Consider the following 22,833-nt stretch of genomic DNA (forward strand, 5'->3'; position numbering starts at 1 on the left):
AAGAAAACTCAACGTGGACATTCTGGGAATAATTACAAACACAGAATGATGGGAATATCTTCTCACCTAACACCTTGGAGTCAGCAAAGTCAAGTGATTCCTGAGCTGAACATCGGCTGCAACTCAGCCTCTGGATTGCGAGGTTCTGGGAAAAGGGATCTTGGGTTTGGATTTCTAATACCCTCTGGATTGTGAGGTTCTGGGAAAAGGGATCTTGGGTTTGGATTTCTAATGCCCTCTGGATTGTGAGGTTCTGGGAAAAGGGATCTTGGGTTTGGATTTCTAATACCCTCTGGATTGTGAGGTTCTGGGAAAAGGGATCTTGGGTTTGGATTTCTAATACCCTCTGGATTGTGAGGTTCTGGGAAAAGGGATCTTGGGTTTGGATTTCTAGTACTTGGATGTGAGGTCTGGAAAGGATCTTGGTTATTCTGTACCTCTGCATTGCAAGATTCTGGGAAAAGGGATCTTGGGTTTGGGTTTCTAACCAGGAGCCAAAAGCCAAGCCCATATATGAATCAATCCAACCATAAATCCACATCTCAAGCCTAATCCCATCTCCAAACCATCAATCCCATCTCCAAACCCACATCCCATCTCCAAACCCATCAAACCATCTCCAACCATCAAATCCATCTCCAACCAAAATCCCATCTCAACTCATCCCACTCCAAGCCACGCAGTAATTCCATCTTGTTCCCAGCTCTGGGAAGAGGCAGCTCCTCCCAACATCCTTGGCAATTCAGCTGCGCCCTCAAACATCAGTGAAAGTGGATTTGGTGACAAGCACTGACTGATGGCTTTGCCCAGTGGTTTGAGACTTTGGAGGCTCCTGTGCCATTTCCAAAGGATTGGGAGGGGAAAATTCCATCTGTTCCCTGGAGGGAAGCTGGAGCACCCCGTGCCAAGTGATGTCCCACTCCCTGTACCTGTCCAGCAGCTCTCACCTCAGTTTAACATTTCCAAATAAAGATGTATCAAGTAAAAAATAAAATTATTTTAATAGATCTTGATTAAGACAAACCATCAGCCGTGTTTTAACATCTATTTGTTCCAAGAGCATTTACACAGAGCAATCCCGTGGTGATCCCCTGGTGCTGCTGACACCAGCCCAGAGGAAAGGTTCCATGCTAAAATTCCAAGTCCAAATCCCACTTAAGGAGCCCACCTTACCCAGCCAGCCTGGGCTGCTCCATGGCTTGGAAAGGCTGGGACAGACTGTCAGAGGGCTCCAGAGGAACCCCATCAGCTCTTGGCTTTGCCCTTTTTGGCAGGAAGTCTCCCCGTTGCTTCCAGGTATTTGTTGATGATTTCCTCCTGGGTGCTGGCTGAACAGGGGTGGTATTTGGAGTATTCCATGGTGTATTCCCCTTTTCCCTGCAGAGTTGGGGAAAGAAAGAGAGGATGGGCCACGTGCAACCCTGCTGGGCACAGAGCTCCTGTCTGTGAAGGGATCCCAGGGATCCTCCACCATCCCACCCTCAGTACAGGAGAATTGTTTGGCCAGGAATTCCACAGCTCTGCTCTGATCTCATTCCCTGCTGCAGCTGCCAGGGACAGGATGATCCAATGAGCCCAAATTTACAGAATCAAACACGTTTTGGGAAAAAAGGACCAGGAGGACTCACCTCTGTGCAAGACCTCAGCTCTGTGGCATATCCAAACATATCATTCAGTGGCACCTAAAATCCAAACACATTTGCTCAAAATGAGGATTTTTCCATCACTTTTGGGCTATCAGCTAATTAATCCCAATTATGACATAAAGAGTCAGTGCTGCCTGTAAACAGCTCTGATTTAATGGTCTGCTGTTGTAAAGTATCTGTTATTTTAATTCATTTATATTTGCAGTGTGTTTTCAGCAGAAAAATCTGAGAGTTTGAGTGCACCAGGAAGTGGAATATCCTAAATTCAGTGATGACTCAACCAGCAAGGTTTGAGGTATCTGCAGACATTCCTCCAAGGATAATTTGGGAAGCAGAAAGACCACAGGGCGTGGCTGTCCTGAGCCCCTCAGGAAAACACCCAGTGATCCTCTCCAATCATTTTAAGAGGGAAATAAAAGAAGGAACATTGAAATTGATTCAGACTACAACTGTATCCTTATAAACTGAGGAAAACAATGGAATCCAAGATGGGAAAGGGGAGGAGCAGTGAGCACTGACCTCAGCATAGAGGGTGAAGTAGCCCTCGGAGCCGTCCTGGCCCGTGATGACGCCGTGGCGCCGGTTGATCCCAGCGATCACCGCCCCCTGGAACTCCACGGGAGCCACCACCTCCACGGCCATGATGGGCTCCAGGATGCGCACGGCAGCGTTCTCCATGGCTGCGGAGGGATGGGAACAGCGGTGCAACATCACTGAGGGGAGCCTGGGGCAAGGCACGCTGCTCCCGGGCACAGCAGCAGGTGGTTCAGGGTAATGTCAGGGGAAAACCATGAGTGACACATGGAATTCCAGCTCCTGGCCTTTCATTCCTGGAGCCACAATCACAGAATCATCAAGGCTGGAAAAGACCCCCAGGATCATCGAGACCAACCTCTGACTGTGCTTACTAAACCCTACAGTGAAATGCCACATCCACACATTGTCCAGGCACCTCCAGGGATTGTCACCCCAGCACTCCCAAGGCAGCCCCTCCCAGTGTCCAACCTCTCCTTCAGTGCAGGAATGTTCCCTAAAAAAGGCCCACTTTGGCCAAACATTCTCTTCCTACCCCGTAAGGATGAAACCAGTGGTGCTGCTATACTGAATTCTAGAAAACCAGGATTTCCTTTGCACAGCCACAGGAATTATTGTGCCTCTCTCAGGAATTGTATAAACTCTTGTGCATGTTCTGCTCCATAAAACTGGGGAAGCTTTGGGGGGAGATGAGGGAGGAGGGATGGGATGGATGGGATGGATTTGGGATGATGGAGATGGGATGGGATGTGGATGATAATACATTAGAATGGATGGATGGATGGATGGATGGATGGAATGGATGGAATTACATATGATACGATGGATGGATGGATGGGATGGATGATGGAAAATGGAGTGGATGATGACATAGAAATGGATGATGATGGATGGAATGGATGGAGATGGGATGGTGGAATATAGATAGATATGGATGGATGGATGGGGGGCATGATGGATGGATGTGGGGGATGGATGGAGGGATGGATGATGGTGATGGATGGATGGAATACATAGAATGTGGGATGGATGGATGGCATGGGGATGGATGGATGGATGGATGGATGAGATGATGGGATGGATGAATGGAGGTGGTGATGGATGGATGATGGATGGATGGATGGATGATGATGAACTGATGTGGATGGATGGATGGAATAGGCAGGTGGATGGATGGATGGATGGATGGATGGATGATGGATGGATGGCATGGGGTAGCAGTGGGGGGCATGGGGATGGATGAAAGGCTATGGATGATTGGATGGATGGATGGATGGATGGATGGATGGATGGATCCCAGCCAGCAGGAGGCTGTACCTTGTTTGAGGGCTCCCTCTCCTGCCCTGATGAAGGAGATCTCGTTGGAATCCACCATGTGGTGGGCGCCATCCTCCAGCACGAAGCGCACGCCGGAGATGCGGTGTCCCGAGAGCAGACCCTTCTCACAGGCATCTCTGAACCCCTGGGAATGAACAACAGCTCCTGTCACCAGCAGGGACTGCAGCCTCTGCCACTCAGCTGGATTGTGCAAACAAAACCCACACAACCAGGAAAAACGGCCTCAGGGTTTGCTTTGTAACAGAACCCACGGCCAAACCCCAAAGAATGCTCAGTGTGGAAAGAGCTCTTGCCTGGAGAACAAGATTCCTTTAAGGTTATGGTTTTTTCAGGATCTGGCAAAAATCTTAAAGTGTTGCAGCATGGAAAAATGAAGGAATAATTGTAGGTTATTACAGGAATTCCAAGATGTTGGTAGGTTAATTAAAGCTGTGTGTAATAAATTATACAGTGAGGCAGTCACAGAGGAGATAAAGAAAGAGAATTTGGGAACTGAGGCAGGAAATGCAGCTTAATTACAGTTTCCTCTATAACTGGCCTCAGAGAAGTCACAGAAGAATTGGGGTTGGGAGGAGAATTGTGAAGCCACAACCAGAAGCAGAAGAGGCCAGGAAAAAGCAGCTTGAGCAGGAGGCTCTCACAAGGGAAAGAGAGGCAGCACACATCACCAAAAACAACAGCAGCTCCTGAATTCACTGGAAACCCCAGGAATGCAAGACATGGAGTAAAACCACACAGCTGTGATCCTGCTGCCACTGGAGCAGCAGGAAAAGCCTCCTTTCCTGGTCAGGCAGGCACAGCAGACGTGGGTGGTGCTGCAGGAACACGAGAGCAATCAGGATTTTCTGTGTCACACAGGGCTCTGTACCTTTTCCACGGCGGGCACAAACTGCTTGGGAATATTGGTGCCAATGGTTCTGTCCTCAAACTCCAGTTTGGTGAAGTCCTCCGGCTCCAGGGGCTCCAGCACTCCGATCACTTTGCCGTACTGGCCGGCTCCTCCCGACTGCTTCTTGTGGGTGAACTCAAACCTAAACCCAACAAGCCCCCAAACACCAGGTCACTCGTGAAACCATCCACAGCTTTCTATGGAAAACATTCCCATTCTGCATTTCAGACAACCACAGACTGGTTTGGGCTGGAAAGGAATTTAAATTCAAAAATTCCATGGGCAGGGACACTTTCTGCTATCCAAGGCTGCTCCAAGCCCCGTCCAACCTGGACACTTTCAGGGAGCAGCCACAAATTCCCTGGAACACCTGTGCTGGGGCCTCCCCGCCCTGCCGGGAAGGATTCCCTGCCGATATCCCATCCAAGGCTGTGTGACACGCTATCTATCCCATCCAAGGCTGTGTGACACGTTATCTATCCCAGCGCAGGGATGCTCTGCCCCCAGCGCCCGGCCCTGCCCGGAGCCCGCCCCGGCCCCGCCCGGCGCTTCCTGCGGGAGGAGGAAGCGGCTCCCGGGCCGTCCATGGAGCTGCATCCCGGCCGCTTCCCGGCCGCCCGCGCCGCCGCCGTGGCCGTGGGGTACCTGCGGTACCTGCGGGGCGGCCCCGGCACCGGGCTGCGGCTGCGGGAGCTGCGCCGGGCACGGCGCCAGGTGAGCGGCGGGGAGCGGGAACGGGGAGCGGGAACGGCAGCTGGCACCGGGAACCGGGAACGGCACCGGGAACCGGGAACGGCAGCTGGCACCGGGAACCGGGAACCGGCACCGGGAACCGGGAACCGGCACCGGGACCGGGAACCGGCACCGGGAACCGGGAACGGCAGCTGGCACCGGGAACCGGCATAGGAACGAGAACCGGGAATCAGCACCGGGAACGGGAATCGGCACCGGTAACAGGAACTGGCATGGGAACGAGAACCGGGAATCGGCACCGGGGACGGGAACCGGGAGCCAGAAGCCAACACGGGAACCGGCACTGGCACCGGGAACCGGCACCGGGAACCGGGAACGGCAGCTGGCACCGGGAACCGGCATAGGAACGAGAACCGGGAATCAGCACCGGGAACGGGAACCGACGGCGGGAACCGGGAGCCAGAAGCCAACACGGGAACCGGCACTGGCACCGGGAACCGGCACCGGGACGGGCTTTCCCCACGGAGCGGGCGGAGCTCGGGCACAGCCGCACGGGAGGTGTGGAGGTCCCGCTCCGGGGACATCCCAAACCCGCCGTGCGCGCCCCGGTGGCACCGCTCCGGTGACCCTGCCTTGTGCCATGTCCTTCCCAGCCCCAGCTCCGGGCTGGTGGCACTGTCACCGCGGGGTGACACCGCCTGGGCCTGTCCGGGCTCCCGGCAGGAGCTCGGTGTCACCGCGGGCGGGGCAGCGCTGGGGACACAGCCCGTGTGTCACCTGTGGGGACGGCGCCGCGCAGAGAGCCCTGCCCTGGGCGCGGCACCGGCACCGGGCCAGCAGGAACCTCCCGGGAGGAGGAGGAGGAGGGTGCTGGGTGCTCCTGTGCGTGCCGGGACACGGAACAGCCCTGCCCTGGCTCTGCAGGGACAGCTGGCACGGCAAAGCTGGCACGGCAAAGCTGGCACGGCAAAGCTGGCACGGCAAAGCTGGCACGGCAAAGCTGGCACGGCAAAGCTGGCACGGCAAAGCTGGCACTGCAGGGACACCTGGCACTGTGGGGGCACAGCAAACCCCTCCCAAAGCAAGGGCACATCAAAGCTGGCACTGCAGGGACACCTGGCACTGTGGGGGCACAGCAAACCCCTCCCAAAGCAAGGGCACAGCAAAGCTGGCACGGCAAAGCTGGCACGGCAAAGCTGGCACGGCAAAGCTGGCACGGCGGGGGCACAGCAAAGCTGGCACAGCAAAGCAGGCACAGCAAAGCTGGCACTGCAGGGACACAGCAAATCCCTCCCAAAGCAAGGGCACATCAAAGCTGGCACTGCAGGGACACCTGGCACTGTGGGGGCACAGCAAACCCCTCCCAAAGCAAGGGCACAGCAAAGCTGGCACGGCAAAGCTGGCACAGCAAAGCTGGCACGGCACAGCTGGGACTGTGGGGGCACGGCAAAGCTGGCACAGCAAAGCTGGCACTGCAGGGACACAGCAAACCCCTCATAAAGCAAGGGCACAGCAAAGCTGGCACTGCAGGGACACGGCAAACCCCTCCCAAAGCAAGGGCACAGCAAAGCTGGCACGGCGGGGGCACAGCAAAGCTGGCACAGCAAAGCTGGCACGGCGGGGGCACAGCAAACCCCTCATAAAGCAAGGGCACATCAAAGCTGGCACAGCAAAGCTGGCACTGCAGGGGCACAGCAAATCCCTCCCAAAGCAAGGGCACAGCAAAGCTGGCACTATGGGGACACAGCAAAGCTGGCACTGCAGGGGCACGGCAAAGCTGGCACTGCAGGGACACAGCAAAGCCGGCACAGCAAAGCTGGCACTGCAGGGACACCTGGCACTGTGGGGGCACAGCAAACCCCTCCCAAAGCAAGGGCACAGCAAACCCCACCTGCTCCCTTCTTTATAGCCAGAAAAATACAGGGCATGATCCAGTTCATAATAACCTGCAAAATGGAATTCATAGAAGGAAGCACTGAAGGCTTTTAGGGGAGCATTTAACTAAGCAGCAAATTGTTGGGTAGCATCACACAGGAACCCCCAGAATTGGTAATTCAGGGTGTTCAAGGATAGAAGTGAGTGTGGAGAGGCCCTGGCACAGAGTGCCCATCCCTGGCAGTGCCCAAGGCCAGGCTGGATGGGACTTGGAGCAACCTGGGACAGTGGGAGGTGTCCCATGGCAGGGGTCACACTGGATGGGATTTAAGGTCCCTTCCAACCCAAACCATCCTGGGATGCTCTGATTTTGTCCAGGATGCAACCATTCAGCATTTGCCAAAATAAATGTTATTCATATTTTCCCTTTTTTAGGACATTGATGGTGTGGGGCACAAGTACTACCTGGACCTGGAGCTGGAGGATGTCCTGGACAAAGTGAGTCCCTCTGGTTTCATTACACAGCAATTAATACTTTGAATCATGCTCCTGATTTTTCTGTGCTGCCAATCAGGCCCCAAAAAGGCTGAATTTGAACCAAAAGGAACCCACTGACCACGAGGTACCTTCCACTACACCACCAGGCAATGGTGCAGGGAGGACAAGGACATTTCAGTGTCACCCAGCTCCACCTGAACAGCACAAGGGACATTCTGCACCCCAACACTGCCCTTCCATCACTGCAGACAGCAAATCCCACCCAAGGGACATTCTGCACCCCAACACTGCAGAAAGCAAATCCCACCCAAGGGACATTCTGCACCCCAACACTGCCCTTCTATCATTGCAGAAAGCAAATCCCACCCAAGGGACATTCTGCACCCCAACACTGCCCCTCCATCACTGCAGAAAGCAAATCCCACCAAGGGACATTCTGCACCCCAACACTGCCCCTTCCATCACTGCAGAAAGCAAATCCCACCAAGGGACATTCTGCACCCCAACACTGCCCTTCCATCATTGCAGAAAGCAAATCCCACCCAAGGGACATTCTGCACCCCAACACTGCCCTTCCATCACTGCAGAAAGCAAATCCCACCAAGGGACATTCTGCACCCCAACACTGCAGAAAGCAAATCCCACCCAAGGGACATTCTGCACCCCAACACTGCCCTTCCATCACTGCAGAAAGCAAATCCCACCCCAGGGACATTCTGCACCCCAACACTGCCCTTCTATCACTGCAGAAAGCAAATCCCACCCAAGGGACATTCTGCACCCCAACACTGCCCCTCCATCACTGCAGAAAGCAAATCCCACCCAAGGGACATTCTGCACCCCAACACTGCAGACAGCAAATCCCACCCAAGGGACATTCTGCACCCCAACACTGCCCTTCCATCATTGCAGACAGCAAATCCCACCCAAGGGACATTCTGCACCCCAACACTGCAGAAAGCAAATCCCACCCAAGGGACATTCTGCACCCCAACACTGCCCCTCCACCACTGCAGACAGCAAATCCCACCCAAGGGACATTCTGCACCCCAACACTGCCCTTCCATCATTGCAGAAAGCAAATCCCACCCAAGGGACATTCTGCACCCCAACACTGCCCCTCCACCACTGCAGAAAGCAAATCCCACCCAAGGGACATTCTGCACCCCAACACTGCCCCTTCAATCATTGCAGAAAGCAAATCCCACCAAGGGACATTCTGCACCCCAACACTGCAGAAAGCAAATCCCACCAAGGGACATTCTGCACCCCAACACTGCCCCCTCATCACTGCAGACAGCAAATCCCACCCCAGGGACATTCTGCACCCCAACACTGCCCCTCCATCACTGCAGACAGCAAATCCCACCCAAGGGACATTCTGCACCCCAACACTGCCCTTCCATCACTGCAGAAAGCAAATCCCACCCAAGGGACATTCTGCACCCCAACACTGCCCTTCCACCACTGCAGAAAGCAAATCCCACCCCCAAACACTCACAGAAATGCCAGGAATTTAACCTTGTCTTAAATATCCACAAACCTCCGGGGACCAGACTCAGAGCAAACAGCAACTACATACAAATGACATTTTCAGAAGTGCAAATGAGCCTGGTTATGCACACACTCTATCAGCTAACAATGCCCATCATTAACTCTGCCACAGGACAGGACTGTGAGCTGCACTGCTGAGGTTCTGTTTCACCTGGGCAGCAAAACCTCTGCTCCAGATGTGCAGCTGGCAGTGCAGGGAGAGCTCAGGAGCACAGAGGAGGCAGACAAGGAGTTCTACCACCGGATCAGGAGCCTGGAAAAGGAGCTTGTGGCTGAGAACATCCCAGGTACAGGCCAGGGCTGGGACAGGGCTCAGGCCTCTCTCTCTTTTTGGGGGTCTGCAGTCACAGCCAGTGCATTTATTGCTGATCCTGAGAGTTCTGGAAAAGCAGCTGGCACTGGCACTGGCACCTGCCCCTGCTCCCTCTGAGGGTGTCCTGGCACAAGGGCACAACGAGGGGCTGCTCTCACCCCAGAGCCAGCCCTGGGATTTCTGTTCAGAGCAAAGAGTGGAGCAGAACCACCCTGGCAGTGCCCCAGGCCAGGCTGGACGGGCTGGAGCAGCCTGGGACAGTGGGAGGTGTCCCTGCCATGGCTGGGGTGGCTCTGGGTGGGATTTAAGGGCCCTTCCCACCCAAACCATTCAGGGTTGTGTGAAGTGGGATGTGTGAAGTGTCTCCTGTGGTGCTGGAGCAGCTGTTCCCAAGCTGGGGAATGTTGTAATCCTCACTGCAGTGTTGTTCTTGCCTCTCTGCTGGGGCTCCTCTCCATTCTCTGCAGCTCAGTCCTTCCTGTCTTCTCAGGGGCTCCTCCTGGGCTCTCAACCCACCCCTATTTATTTCAGTTACCTTCACAAGCTACAGCTGCTGCCCAACTAAGGACCCTGCAGCTGCAGCTCGTTTGGAGCAACTCGGACCCACACAGATCCCACAATACAACATATATTCAGGCCCCACATTGACACACACAGATCTTACAATACAACATAGATTCAGGCCCCACATTGACACACACAGATCTTACAATACAACATATATTCAGGCCCCACATTGACACACACAGATCTTACAATACAACATAGATTCAGGCCCCACATTGACACACACAGATCTTACAATACAACATCTATTCAGGCCCCCACAGGGGAAGGCTGTGTGGCAGGATTGGAGCCCTGTGTGAGGTGACAATGCTCTGTGAAGGGCCCTCATTCACACCCAGGGTTTGTTTTGCCTGCAGACAGCCACGGGAACGTTCCCCCAGAGCTGGAGCCCATCCACCTGCTGGCCTGGGCGGCCTCTGGCTACGTGATCTGGCAGAATTCCACTGAAAACACCAACTTCAACCTTGCCCAAGTGAAACACGTGAAGCAAGTGGTGAGTTACCAGCAGGGACAGAATCCCAGACTGGGCTGGGATGGGATGGAGGGACCTTCAAGCTCATTCCCATTCCCCCTGCATGGGCAGGGACACCTTGCACAGCCCAGGGTGCCCCAACCCACCCAGCCTTGGCTTTCCCTGCAAAGCACTCCTGAGCTAAGCAGCTGTGGCAAGGACAATACATTAAATTAACAGAATTCCACAGATCCTCCCAGTTCTGCTGTGTTCTGTTAGAGAAAATCGATTCTGAGTTAAAAATAACCCTGAAGTGATCATCAGGTTTAAATTCAAGGCAATTTCCCACAGGAGCCAGGAAAAAGCAGCAGGATTTGGTGTTTAGAAAACAGAAAGCTCCAGAAGTTTTGTCCCTCTGAACAGACAGTGAATTCCCAGGAAGTTCTGGGTCTGAAGGAAAGACAGGAATTCCTTGTGGGAGGAAGGATCTGTGAATGTTTTGCTCCCTCTGATGGCATTTTAGAGAATTCACAGCTGCTGCAGGGCTGTGCACCAGCAAGACTTTAAAGATTTTCTCTAACAAACTTAGGGATAAAGGAGAGAAATAATGATTAACTAACCCAGATTAACTGCCATCTCTCTAGCTTTGTCCTTTTTCCCTGAAAACACAGGAAAAGAATCTATTCCAAAGGCCAGGGGTTATTTTGTCACTCAGAACCCCTGGCTGTCACTCACAGAAAGGCCTCTGGAGTGTCCTTACCCTCCTGACAATTTTATTTGGGATTGTTTGGGTTAAACTGACACCTGCTAGAATGAGGTGTTCCCATCCCAAAGAATTCCTGACAGACCTGGTCTCTGCAAGGCAGGAATCAGCAGCTTAAAGCTTTGCATTCACTGTCTCCAGTGCAGTTTTGGTGAGCACAGAAATTCAAACCAGGAGCTTTTAATTTTGTTACAATGCCTGGGCTCCACCTGCTTCATTTGTGATCAGGAGCTGCCAGTTTTATCTGAAATCCATGAGGGAATTTTTGTGATAACCACAGAGAACTGAAACACTTTTTCTGAGGTGGGAGAATCCCCAAATTCAGCCCTTTTCATCCTGTCTTTGCAGAAAAGAAATGATGATGATCTTCAGTTTGACTTTGTGGTTCTACTCCATGAAATGGTGTCCCAGGTAAATAATTTTATTTCTAAAAAGCCTTTTTTGGGTGTTTTAGCACTGCAGCTGGGTGAGCTCCAGCTCAGACCCAGATCTGATGCTGCAGGGTGAGCTCAGGTCCCCGTCCCTGCCTGTCTCAGCATTCCAGGAACAGCAGCAGCAGCTTCAGCTGCTCTGGGGCTTTGCTGGGAATGGCTGAGGCTCAAAGCTGGTCCCCCACAGCCCTCCTTGGGAGATCCCAGTGCCACAGTGGGCAGGGATAAAGGGAAGGGGCAGCTGGAGCATCCTGGATGCTGAATTCCAGCTGGGCTGTGGATCCTCCATGGCCTGGGACAATCCCAGTAACCGCCAGCAGAAACCCTCCCAGAACAGCATTCACATCTGTGCTACTCTCCAGCAAAACTCTGGCATCTGAGCAGGTGTTTTATAGGAAAACCACAGAAAATTGGGAAGGGAAGCTCCTGCTGTAATAACCCAGGGATCTCCCTCCCAGCCCCAGCCCCAGCTCCTGACCCCCTGCACTGCCATTGCCTTGGGTTCATTCCCAGGTTCCCATCAGGCAGCTCCTGGCTGGCCTGGGGGCACAGGGGCTGCTGACAGAGCTGTGTGTGCCCCACAGGAGCTGCTGCCCTGGGAGGTGACCCTGCTGTGGCACCCCCAGCGCGGGGCCCGAGTGCCCCAGAGCTGCGCCAGGGGGGCACGGAGATCCTGAGGGCAACTGGGAGCAACTGGGAGCGACTGGGAACAACTGGGAACAACTGGGAACAACTGGGAGCACCCCTGGGAGCAACTGGGAGCGACTGGAGCGACTGGGAGTACCCGAGAACAACTGGGAAACAACTGAGAGCAACTGGGAACAACTGGGAGCTCCTGAGAACAACTGGGAGCAACTCGTGAGCAACTGGGAGCACCCCTGGAGCAACTGGGAACAACTGGGAGCCTGAGGGCAACTGGGAGCAACTGGGATACCCCTGAGAGCAACTGGGAACAACTGGGAGCACCCCTGGGAGCAACTGGGAATACCCCTGAAAGCAACTGGGAACAGCTGGAAATACCCCTGGGAGCAACTGGGAGCACCACTGGGAACAACTGGGAGCACCCCTGGGAGCAACTGGGAGTACCCGAGAACAACTGGGAACAACTGGGAGCAACTGGGAATACCCCTGAAAGCAACTGGGAACAACTGGGAGCACCACTGGGAACAATTGAGAACAACTGGGAGCAACTGGGAGATCCTGAGAGCAACTGGGAACAACTGGGAATACCCCTGAGAGCAACTGGGAGCTCCTGAGAACACCTGGGAGCAACTGGGAGCAACTGGGAACTCCTGAGAGCAACTGGGAATACCCCTAGGAGCAACTGGGAATATCCCTGGGAGCTCCTGAGAGCAAGTGGGAACAACTGGGAGTACCCCTGACAGCAACTGGGAACAACTGGGAGCAACTGGGAATACCCCTGAGAGCAACTGGGAGCTCCTGAGAACAACTGGGAACAACTGGGAGCAACTGGGAACAACTGGGAGCAACTGGGAGCAACTGAGAGTACCCCTGAGAGCAACTGGGAGCAACTGGGAGATTCTGAGAGCAACTGGGAGCAACTGGGAGCAACTGGGAGCAACTGGGAATACCCCTGAGAGCAACTGGGAGCTCCTGAGAATACCTGGGAACAACTGGGAGCAACTGGGAACAACTGGGAGCAACTGGGAACAACTGGGAGCTCCCCTGAGCACCCCTGGGAACCCCTGGGAGCTCCCACAGCCGGAAGCCGCAGGTGATGGAGAGGGTTCCAAGCACAGCACCAGACATTAAATAAAACTTTCCTGGGCATTTCTGATCCCAGAATTCCAAAGGGAGCTCCCCTCCCCTCCCTCCCTCCCTCCCAGGGATGGATGCAGCAATTCCCAGCAGGAATACTCACGGCACAGGGGCGCAGATGTTCTCCCTGAAGGACACTTTGGGCTTCCCCATGGTGCAAGGACAGCCATATTCCCTCTCCATCCTCTGCAGGAGGAAACCCACAGTGGTTAGGGTTATTCCTTTGGGATCTATTTAGTAACTTCACCAGGATTAATCACGTTTTTGGTTGGGGACTGGATTGATTTTTGGGGCTTTTTTTTAATTAACAAATTATTCCCCATCAACTTCTTCAAGACATGCATCTTCAGATGCAGGGAAAGGAAACAAAATTAATTATGTTATTAAAATTCAAGTTTTTCAAGGCAAAAATCACTTTTTCTTCATTTTGTCAATATTTAAGATACATCTTTTTGTGTTAAGATTAAAATATAGACATCAGCTGGAATGAAACAAATCCCTCTAACTACTCCTTTCTCCCTACACCAGCTTTTATTAGGGAATGATACATTTAAAACCACAGAAAAAGAGAATTTTTCTGTAGAAATTAATTATAATTAGGTATTATTAATTATCAGAAGCAAAAGCTACTAGAGCAAAGTGTAGTGTTTAATGCATTTTTTATGGATTGTACCAAATCCTAAAAATATTCCAGGCAAAATTTCCTTTTAGAAACCTTCAGAACAGAACCACTGGAGAGAAAGAACCTTCAAATGTTGACTTAAAAGTCCAACTTTTCCCTGAGCAGCTGGAAGGAGCAGGGAGGAGGAAGAGGAGATGGGAGAAGAGGCAGAAGCAGAGTCCATGGATGTTACCTGGGCATAGATCTCCAGGTGCAGCTCCCCCATGCCAGACACAATGGTCTCCTTGCTCTCCTCATCAAAGTGGATCCTGAAGGTGGGATCCTCCCTGGTGAAGCGGCCCAGGCCTTTGGAAAACTTATCCAGGTCATTCTGAAACACCAGCCAAGATTTACTCAACACTCCAAGAAAAAAAGCCCCAAGTTTTCCCATCCGTGCTGAGCATTTCTGCTCTCTGGGTTATTTTATGGGAGATTTATAACTCTTGATTTAAGTGTTAATTATTTATTTCAAAGTCATGTTTCTGGCTGAGTGACAGCATCCAGCCCTGGGTTATCCAAAGGATAAAGTCTTGGATATTTGGGATAAAACACTTTCCAACAGTGCTTAGACTGTTCCATGAAATCACAAAGCAGCAAAGGGAGGGAAGGGGTTGGTCCAGAGGCTCCTACCTTGTTGGAAGGCTTCATAGCCACGGAAATGACGGGATCAGGGACATGGATGGATTCCTGTGTGGCCAAGGAAAAGGGGATTATAAATTCCAGCAAAATCCTGGTGGCTGGCAGTGCCTGAGGCAGCCAGGGCCAGGGGCTCACCATGGAGATGTCAGTGCTGGTTTTATCCGTGAACGTGTCCCCGCTGGCACAGTCGATCCCAAACAGGGCACAGATGTCCCCAGCATAAACTTCATTCACATCCTGAGGGAAGGAAAACTCCTCTGCACACAGCACTGGGATCAGAGCACCTGGATCCCTGCAGGTGTCCAGGGCCAGGATCACCCTGGGACAGTGGGAGGTGTCCCTGCCCTTGTGGCTGGAGGATCCTTAAGGTCCCTTCCATCCCACACCATTCCAGGACTGATTGTGTCTTTCCCTCACACCCAAACTCCACCTGGGTTGTAGATCCACAAACACTGTGTTTTAAGGCTTGACACTGAGCTTCTTAAAAACATCCAGCTTGGTTAAAAACCCTGTAAATCTCCCTCTTTATTCAAAGGACAAGAGGGAGGGCTCAGCTTGGATCAATTCAGGATCAAACGAAGCAAAGGCCATCCTGTGCTTCAGGATCATCACCCAGGGTGACCCAGCAGTGCTGACCCACCCAGGGTGGGCCAGGGGCTGGGCAGGGGCCCACTCACCTCCATGGTGTCCGAGTGCATCCGGACCAGTCTCTGCACCCTGACCTTCTTGCCCGTGCGGGTGTTGTAGATGTAATCTGACTTCTTCAGCATCCCCTGGTACACCCTGACGTAGGTCAACTGCCCAAACTTGCCAGCCTGCAAGCACAACCCACCAAGATCTGGTCATTCTGGGAACCACTGATGCCTCAGGTTTGAGCTTTTCTGTGTTTCACATTCTGTGCTGCTTTAGTGTGCAACTGGGAGCAACTGGGAACACCCCTGAGAACACCTGGGAACATCTGAGAACACCTGGAACAACTGGAGCAATGGAATACCTGGGAGCAACTGGAATCCCCTGGGAGCAACTGGGAATACCCCTGGGAGAACTGGAATACCCTGGGAGCAACTGGGAATACCCCTGGGAGCAACTGGGAATACCCCTGGGAGCTCCTGAGAGCAAGTGGGTTTAGTGTGCAGTTCTGAGCTTCACATTCAGGGATGGTGAGCTCTGTGCACAGAGCAGGGAGACAAAACAATTCCTGCTCCAGCTGGGCACCAAGGACAAATGCCCCAAATCTCAGCCCAGGAGCACAAACCCCGTGGGCTGCAGAGAGAAAAACAAGCAGGGTGGGACTGCCTGGGCTAAAGCTGGGATGGGACAATGAACTGCAAGGTGCAAATGGAGCAGAACTGATCCCAGGGACAGAGCCCGGGAGCGCTCGTGCATTTTGGGGCCATTTTGGGTCATCTTGGGTGCAGCCCTGGCTGGGCTCTGGTGCTGCCCAAGGTGGATCCATGGAGGAGATGCTTTGGATAAATCCCTGCTTTATTCTGGGACTCTGCTCCAGGGCAGCCTGCACAGGGCATCAGCAGCACCAGTTCCAAGCACCAGCTGCACTGACTGAATGTGGTGTGAGTTTCCACACTACTCATGGAATGAAAGGTTCTTAACAGCTTTCATTTGGCTCTGCAATGGAATTTGGCAATTTTCTGAACCAATTTTTCACTCCCAAACCTTCCCAAGAGATACACGTTACCATGGAACGTGGCCAGCCCATTCTGCATATTCCATAGGAATCCTGAAGTGCTGCTCTCTAAGTAGCAAACAACTTATTTGCTTAAATCTCTGCACTTTTTCCTCTCTGACTCTCTCATGTCCCATTTTTTCCAAGTGCAGGATTTTCCCCTGAAAATATTTCAATTCAGCCAACAACTCCCTAGATGTTCAAGTTTTAACTAAAAAAAATCAGGAAATACTTGAGGTCCAGAACCCACCCTGAAGTTCCAAACTGGCAGAGTTTATGGATTTTAGGCTTGAAGCCTTTTTTTTAAAAAATAAGTTAAATTTCAACTGAAGTCAAATACAAACTGCTTTTCAGTATTAAGTGATTTAAAAGTCTGCTGTGGGTGAGTTTTGGTAGCACCACCTGGATTCTCTCCATGACTGTGGAAGGAGCAGAGTGGGACTCACCTCCAGCTTGAAGGCAAGGCCGATAAAAGGCTGGGAATCGTCACGAGCAGAGTTCAACAGGAACTTGGTTTGGTCCTGAGAATCCCTGAGAAACAGGGATGAGAGGGAGGAGAGGTTAGGAACCAACACAGGAGCTTCCCCTAAACATTGACGGGCTCTGCTGTTGGGGTTCACAGGTCTGGGTGGGCTCTGCTCCCAGGGACAGGGACAGGAGCAGAGGGAACGGCCTCAGGCTGGGCCAGGGCAGCTCAGGCTGGAATCAGCAGGAATTTCCCCATGGAAAGGGTGGTGAGGCCTTGGCAGGGGCTGCCCAGGGAGGTTTGGAATGTCCATCCCTGGAGGTGTCCCAGGAATTCCTGGAGGTGACACTCAGAGCTCTGGGTTGGGTGACAAAGGGAGGACTGGGCACAGCTTGGGCTCAAAGATCCTGGAGCTCTTTTCCAGCCTCAGGGATTCTGGGATTCATGTCCATAAGAATAAAACACTATTTACAATTTGGGATGTGCTCCCTCCCCTAGGCAGGCCATGCTTTAAGGGCTGCCATCAATTCTGAAGAATTATCTGAATTATTATTAATTCTAAAGAATTATCTTCCATTGTCCAAATGCAACACTGAATGTGGTAAAACCCCAGCACAGAGTAACCCTTGAATGAGAGAGGAGCTTTGGGATTTTGTGCCCAATGCTGGTGGCACTGTTTGACACCAATGGTAAAGGATTGTGGATCCTGTTAGGAATGTTTCCTGCTTTGAAACTATTCCATGGAAAGCCAGAGTGGTGTGGGTGGGAAGGGTCCCTGAAGGCCATCCAGGGCCATGGGCAGGGACACTCCAGAGCCCTGGCCACCCCTGCTGCTGCTGGATGCACTCACCCCTGGTTGAGGAGGGCGTAGTTCTCCACCTCAGCAGGGTTGGGAAGGTATTCCAGGACAGCATCCAGCAGTGGCTGCACCCCTTTGTTCTTCAGAGCACTCCCCACGAGGACAGGGGTGAAGGATTTCTGCAGCGTTGCCCTCCGGATTGCCAGCTGAAAAACATCCCTGTGAGCTCCTCCTGCAGCACAGCCCAACGCCCTGCCTGTCCTGGGCCTCTCCTGGAGCAAAGAGCTGCTCCCACAGTCCCCTGGACACCCCCCAACACAAGGGCTCCCCATAAAACCTGCTCTCCAGAATTCTCCAACAGACTGGGAACAACCTCCTCCTCCCTGGGGGAGCCTGGAGTTCAGCTGCAGTGACACAGCTCCAGCAAACAGAATTCCCGACACGCTGATTGAGGGATGAGGGCACAGGCAGCCCAAGGGAGGTACCTTTAACTGTGCAGCCGTGGGAATCTTCTCCTCCAGGAACAGCTCCCCCAGGAGCTCGTCAGCGTCGGCCACGCACTCGATGAGCTCCCGGCGCCGCTCGGCCGCCTCTGCCCGCAGCTCCGCCGGGATCTCCTCCACCCTCACGGTCTGCCTGCACACACAGGGGCACAGGGACCCCGGGATGGCACAGGGACCCCCAGGAAACACACAGGGAGCACAGGGACCCCGGATGGAAGGACCCAGTGGAGCACAGGGACCCCGGGAAACACACAGGGGCACAGGGACCCCCAGGATGGCACAGGGACCCCCGGGATGGCACAGGGACCCCGGGATGGCACAGGGACCCCGGGATGGCACAGGGACCCCCGGGAAACACACAGGGAGCACAGGGACCCCCAGGATGGCCCAACAGGGACACCCCCGGAATGCACAGGGAGCACAGGGACCCCAGGATGGACACAGGAACCCCAGGATGCACAGGGATCCCAGGATGCACAGGGACCCCCGAAACACACAGGGACCCAAGGAAACCCACAGGGGCACAGGGACCCCAGGATGCACAGGGACACAGGACCACAGAACACAGGGACCCCAGGATTGCACAGGGACCCCCGGAAACACACAGGGACCCCAGGGAACACAGGGACCCCCAGGAAACACACAAGAGCACAGGGCCCCCAGGAGTTGCACAGGACCCCAGGAAACACACAGGGAGCACAGGGACCCCCAGGATGGCACAGGGAGCACAAAGACCCCCAGGAAACACACAGGGACCCCCAGGAATGCACAGGGACCCCCAGAAAACACACAGGGAGCACAGGGACCCCCAGGAGTTTCACAGGGACCCCAGAAACCACAGGAGCACAGGGCCCCCAGGGAAATACACGGAGACGACCCCCAGGATGGCACAGGGAGCACAGAGACCCCCCGGGAAACACACAGGGAGCACAGAGACCCCCAGGATGGCACAGGGATCCCCAGGAAAACACAAGGACCCAGGACTCCCAGGAGTCACAGGGACCCCCAGGATTGCACAGGGACCCCCAGGAATGCCACAGGGAGCACAGAGACCCCCCAGGAAACACACAGGGAGCACAGAGACCCCCCAGGAGTTTCACAGGGACCTCCAGGAATGCTACAGGGAACACTGGGACCCCCAGGATTGCATAGGGATCCCCAGGAATCCCAGAGGGAGCACAGGGACCCCAGGAAACACACAGGGACCCTCAGGAATGCTACAGGGACCCCCAGGAGTTCCACAGGGAGCACAGGGACCCCCAGGAATCCCACAGGGATCAATCAGCCTGCCCACCCGTGGCGTGACCACCCTGACTGAGAACGATCCACCCTCGGAAAAAATCCCCTGTGAAGATCAGCGTGTTATCTCTGCTGTGGGAGAGTCCTTCCCACGGCTGGCAGGGATCAGGGAAACCTCCCAGCAGCTCAGCCACAGCTGAGCTCCATCCCAGGGAGCCCCACACGCTGCAGGGTCCCTGCACAGAGCAGTCTCCTGCTTCTCCAGGTGGGAAGTGTGGCCACCACCCGTTCCCAGCAGCCAAGTCCTGCTGCAGCCACCCCCACCCAGAGCTCCCTGCAGGCCCCAGCACAAGCCCTTCCCAAATTTCCAGAGAGCTGGGTTGCACCTCTGAAGAGAAACTGCAGGAATTCCTCCCAGCTCCAGCTAGAAAAGAAGCGATTTCCAGGACTTACCCAAGTGCCCCATCAAAATAGATTGCTTTTTCTTCAATGAGATCTATAATTCCCTTAAAGTTTCCTTCCAGCCCAATTGGAATCTGAACAAAAGCTGCATTGTGTTTCAACTTGGATCTGAAAAAGGGAAAAGAGAAATTAATGAATAAAAAAGTAATTTCTATGTGTGTGCTCCAGATAGTCCTTCAGCAACATCCCCCTCCCACAAAATCCATGTTTTGTCCTTTGGACAGTGCCCAAATCTGCCAATGTGGATAAAAACCACCCAGTTGTGGTTTAGGGCTTTGTGTCCCACCTTTTGTATCCCAACAGGGAGCAACTCCCATGGGAAAGGCAGCAGGGGAAAGCAGTTTGAGATTGATTGCTTGATTAAAGGAGTTGCCTCCCCCTTAATGAGTATTAATGAGATTATCTCATGGATCAAATTAGGCAGGGAAAGGCTGGGAGTAAGCAGGACTTCCAGGAATCCAAAGCACCCTGTGTCACCTCCCTGCTGGAATTTCAGCAGCACTGGGATCTAGGGAAAACTAAGAGGCTGCTCTCAAAGTGGGTCCTGATACAGTTCCACCAACAAAATAAACATCAAACCCCAGCCCTTGGGCACTGCAGGTTTTGGCTGACACCAATATCTGGGGGGTTTTGGGACAATGGAGATTTGTCCTGGGTCAGATCAGGATTTAACCCGAGTCAGGAATTCTCCAAACTGCAGCTCCCAAGAGGAGCCTTTCCAACATTGTTCCTAATGAGCTGCCATGGGGATGGAATTTCAGGAATCACTGTAAATGCCAAAACCTGAGCTGCTGCACTGCTCTGGCCGGGTTGGAGCCCATCCTGTCCAGTTTGTTGATGAAGGTGAGGAAGGGGACGTTGTAACGCTTCATCTGCCTGTTGACAGTGATGGTCTGGCACTGCACACCTCCCACGGCACAGAGAACCAGGATGGCTCCATCCAGCACCCTCAGAGACCTCTCCACTTCTATGGTGAAGTCCACATGGCCTGGATAACAAATAGAGATAAAAATGATAAATGCACTGAAGTGATGGAGCACAGAGTCATGGAATGCTTTGGGTGGGAAGGGACCTTAAACCCCATTCCAGCCCTGCCATGGGGACACCTCCCACTGTCCCAGGCTGCTCCAGCCCCATCCAGCCTGGCCCTGGGCACTGCCAGGGATGGGGCAGCCCCAGCTGCTCTGGGCACTGTGCCAGGGCCTGCCCACCCTCCCAGGGTACACTTCCTTCCCAACACCCCATCCATCCCTCTGTCAGTTTGAGCCCATCACTCCACGTTCTATCACAACCAGGGACACAAAGATGCAGCCCATTCCCTGTATCCATGAGAACAGCAATCCCCAGGTGCTGCCAGCTGCCCGTACCTGGCGTGTCGATGATGTTGATGTTGGTGTCCTTCCACATGGTGTACGTGGCTGCAGACTGGATGGTGATGCCCCGCTGTCGCTCCAGCTCCATGGAGTCCATGACAGCTCCAACTCCATCCTTACCTTTCACCTTAGGAGAAATTAAAAAGTTAGCTCAAGGAGTTTGCTAAGAATTCATATCCCATCCCTGGAAGTGTCCAAGGCCAGGCTGGTTGCTTGGAGCAACCTGATCTGTGGAAGGTGTCCCTGCCCAGGGCAGGGGGTGGGATGGGTGAGCTTTAAGCTCTCTTCCCACCCAAACCATTCCATGATATTGTGAATCCACATGTAGGGGTGATGCTGCATGGACTGAGCATCCTCCCTCATGCACAAAAACACAGTGGCAGGAAGATCCCGATGGGAGCTCAGCCCAACCTCGTGCATCTGCGCGATCCTGCCCGTGTAGAACAGGATCCGCTCCGTCAGCGTGGTCTTGCCGGAGTCGATGTGAGCGGAGATGCCGATGTTCCTGATCCTCTCGTTGGGAAGGACCCCCGAGGAGCAGTGCCGGCACGAGGTCAGCAGGAGCTGCAAGGCAAGATGAGGGCACTGGCTCAGCCAGGGGTGATCCAACACAGCTCACAGGACACCAGCAAAGGGACGAGGAGAAACGGCCTCAAGCTAGGCCAGGGGAGGCTCAGGCTGGACACCAGCAGGAATTTCTCTATGGAAAGCGTGGTCAGGCCTCGGCAGGGTTTGCCCAGGGAGGTTTGGAGTGCCCAACCCTGGAGGTGTCCCAGGAATTCCTGGAGGTGGCACTCGGTGCTCTGGGCAGGGGACAAGGTGAGCATCGGGCACAGCTGGGACTCGATGGTCTTGGAGGGCTTTTCCAAGGTAATTTATCCTGGGATTCACTGTGCCCATGGCTAAACTGCCAAACCCTTCTCCACGGCCTCCTGTCAATCTATGGCGAACCGGTCACCTCAAGCCGAGTGGCCTTTCCAGGGTCACCTCGGAGCTGTCACCGCACCGCGCACCGCGCCCCGCTGCCCATTCCCGGTTTCCCTGTCCCCATCCATGTGACCGCGGGCTGCTCGTTCCCTGCAGCTGCTGCGGCCCGTCCGGGCTGTCCCTCCGCCCTCCATCCCTTCTGCTCCCGGCCCCCTCCCCTCCCTGAGGCGCCGTCCCCTCATGTGGGACCCCCGCCGCCGGTACCTGGATGTGCTGCGGGCGGCCGGGGGCCAGCCCGGCCCGTAACACCCTGAGCATGGCCCCGGTTGCGGCTGCGGCCCCGCTCCCGGCTCTAATCCCGGCTCCGGCCCCGCCTCCAATCCCGGCTTCAGCCCCGGGTCGCTCCCGCCTCTTCCGGGGCCTCGCGCAGGCGCCGCGGTCCCGTCCGGTCCCTCACGGGCTCGTTCGGCTGCGGCGGAGCCCGGCCAAGGCTCGGCCCGCCCTCACGGCTTGCGAGCCCCGGGGGTGGGCTCGGAGGGGGTGGGCCCCTCACTGCCGTCGGCTCCACCACGGAGGGGCTCTCATGCGGCCTCAGGCCGCTGCGGGAGCCCCAGGGGCGGCATGGAGAGGGGGGGTTCTCACTGCCCGGCCCCTCACGGGCTCCTCTGGCTGCGGCGGGAGCCCTGAGGGGGGAATGGAGAGGGAAGGTTCTCATCTCGGCCCCAGCCCCTCAGGGAGCGGTGGCATCG

The 22,833-nt window shown here is 54.4% G+C and overlaps 2 protein-coding genes across 2 annotated transcripts; one reads left to right on the forward strand and one right to left on the reverse strand.

Moving 5' to 3' along the window:
* Positions 1–977: 977 nt before the first annotated feature.
* On the reverse strand, positions 978–22,464 carry GFM1 (G elongation factor mitochondrial 1). Its single transcript, XM_064720920.1, has 18 exons — positions 22,349–22,464; positions 21,569–21,721; positions 21,152–21,284; positions 20,568–20,772; positions 19,776–19,892; positions 18,066–18,216; positions 17,632–17,786; positions 16,762–16,846; positions 15,309–15,446; positions 14,767–14,868; positions 14,623–14,679; positions 14,186–14,323; positions 13,435–13,517; positions 4,387–4,549; positions 3,498–3,642; positions 2,166–2,326; positions 1,629–1,682; positions 978–1,377 (listed from the first exon to the last, which is right to left on the reverse strand). Exons 1-18 carry the CDS (start codon positions 22,400–22,402, stop codon positions 1,246–1,248), a joined length of 2,226 nt encoding a protein of 741 aa, XP_064576990.1. The 5' UTR covers positions 22,403–22,464; the 3' UTR covers positions 978–1,245.
* On the forward strand, positions 4,982–12,292 carry LOC135451577 (latexin-like). The gene is made up of 6 exons (XM_064720921.1): positions 4,982–5,121; positions 7,411–7,473; positions 9,140–9,314; positions 10,264–10,400; positions 11,470–11,532; positions 12,137–12,292. The coding sequence occupies exons 1-6, from the start codon at positions 4,993–4,995 to the stop codon at positions 12,227–12,229; spliced, it is 660 nt and encodes a 219-aa protein (XP_064576991.1). The 5' UTR covers positions 4,982–4,992; the 3' UTR covers positions 12,230–12,292.
* Positions 22,465–22,833: the final 369 nt, after the last annotated feature.

This window comes from Zonotrichia leucophrys, chromosome 9 (assembly GCF_028769735.1).
Source record: "Zonotrichia leucophrys gambelii isolate GWCS_2022_RI chromosome 9, RI_Zleu_2.0, whole genome shotgun sequence".
In the NCBI taxonomy this organism is placed as follows: domain Eukaryota; kingdom Metazoa; phylum Chordata; class Aves; order Passeriformes; family Passerellidae; genus Zonotrichia; species Zonotrichia leucophrys.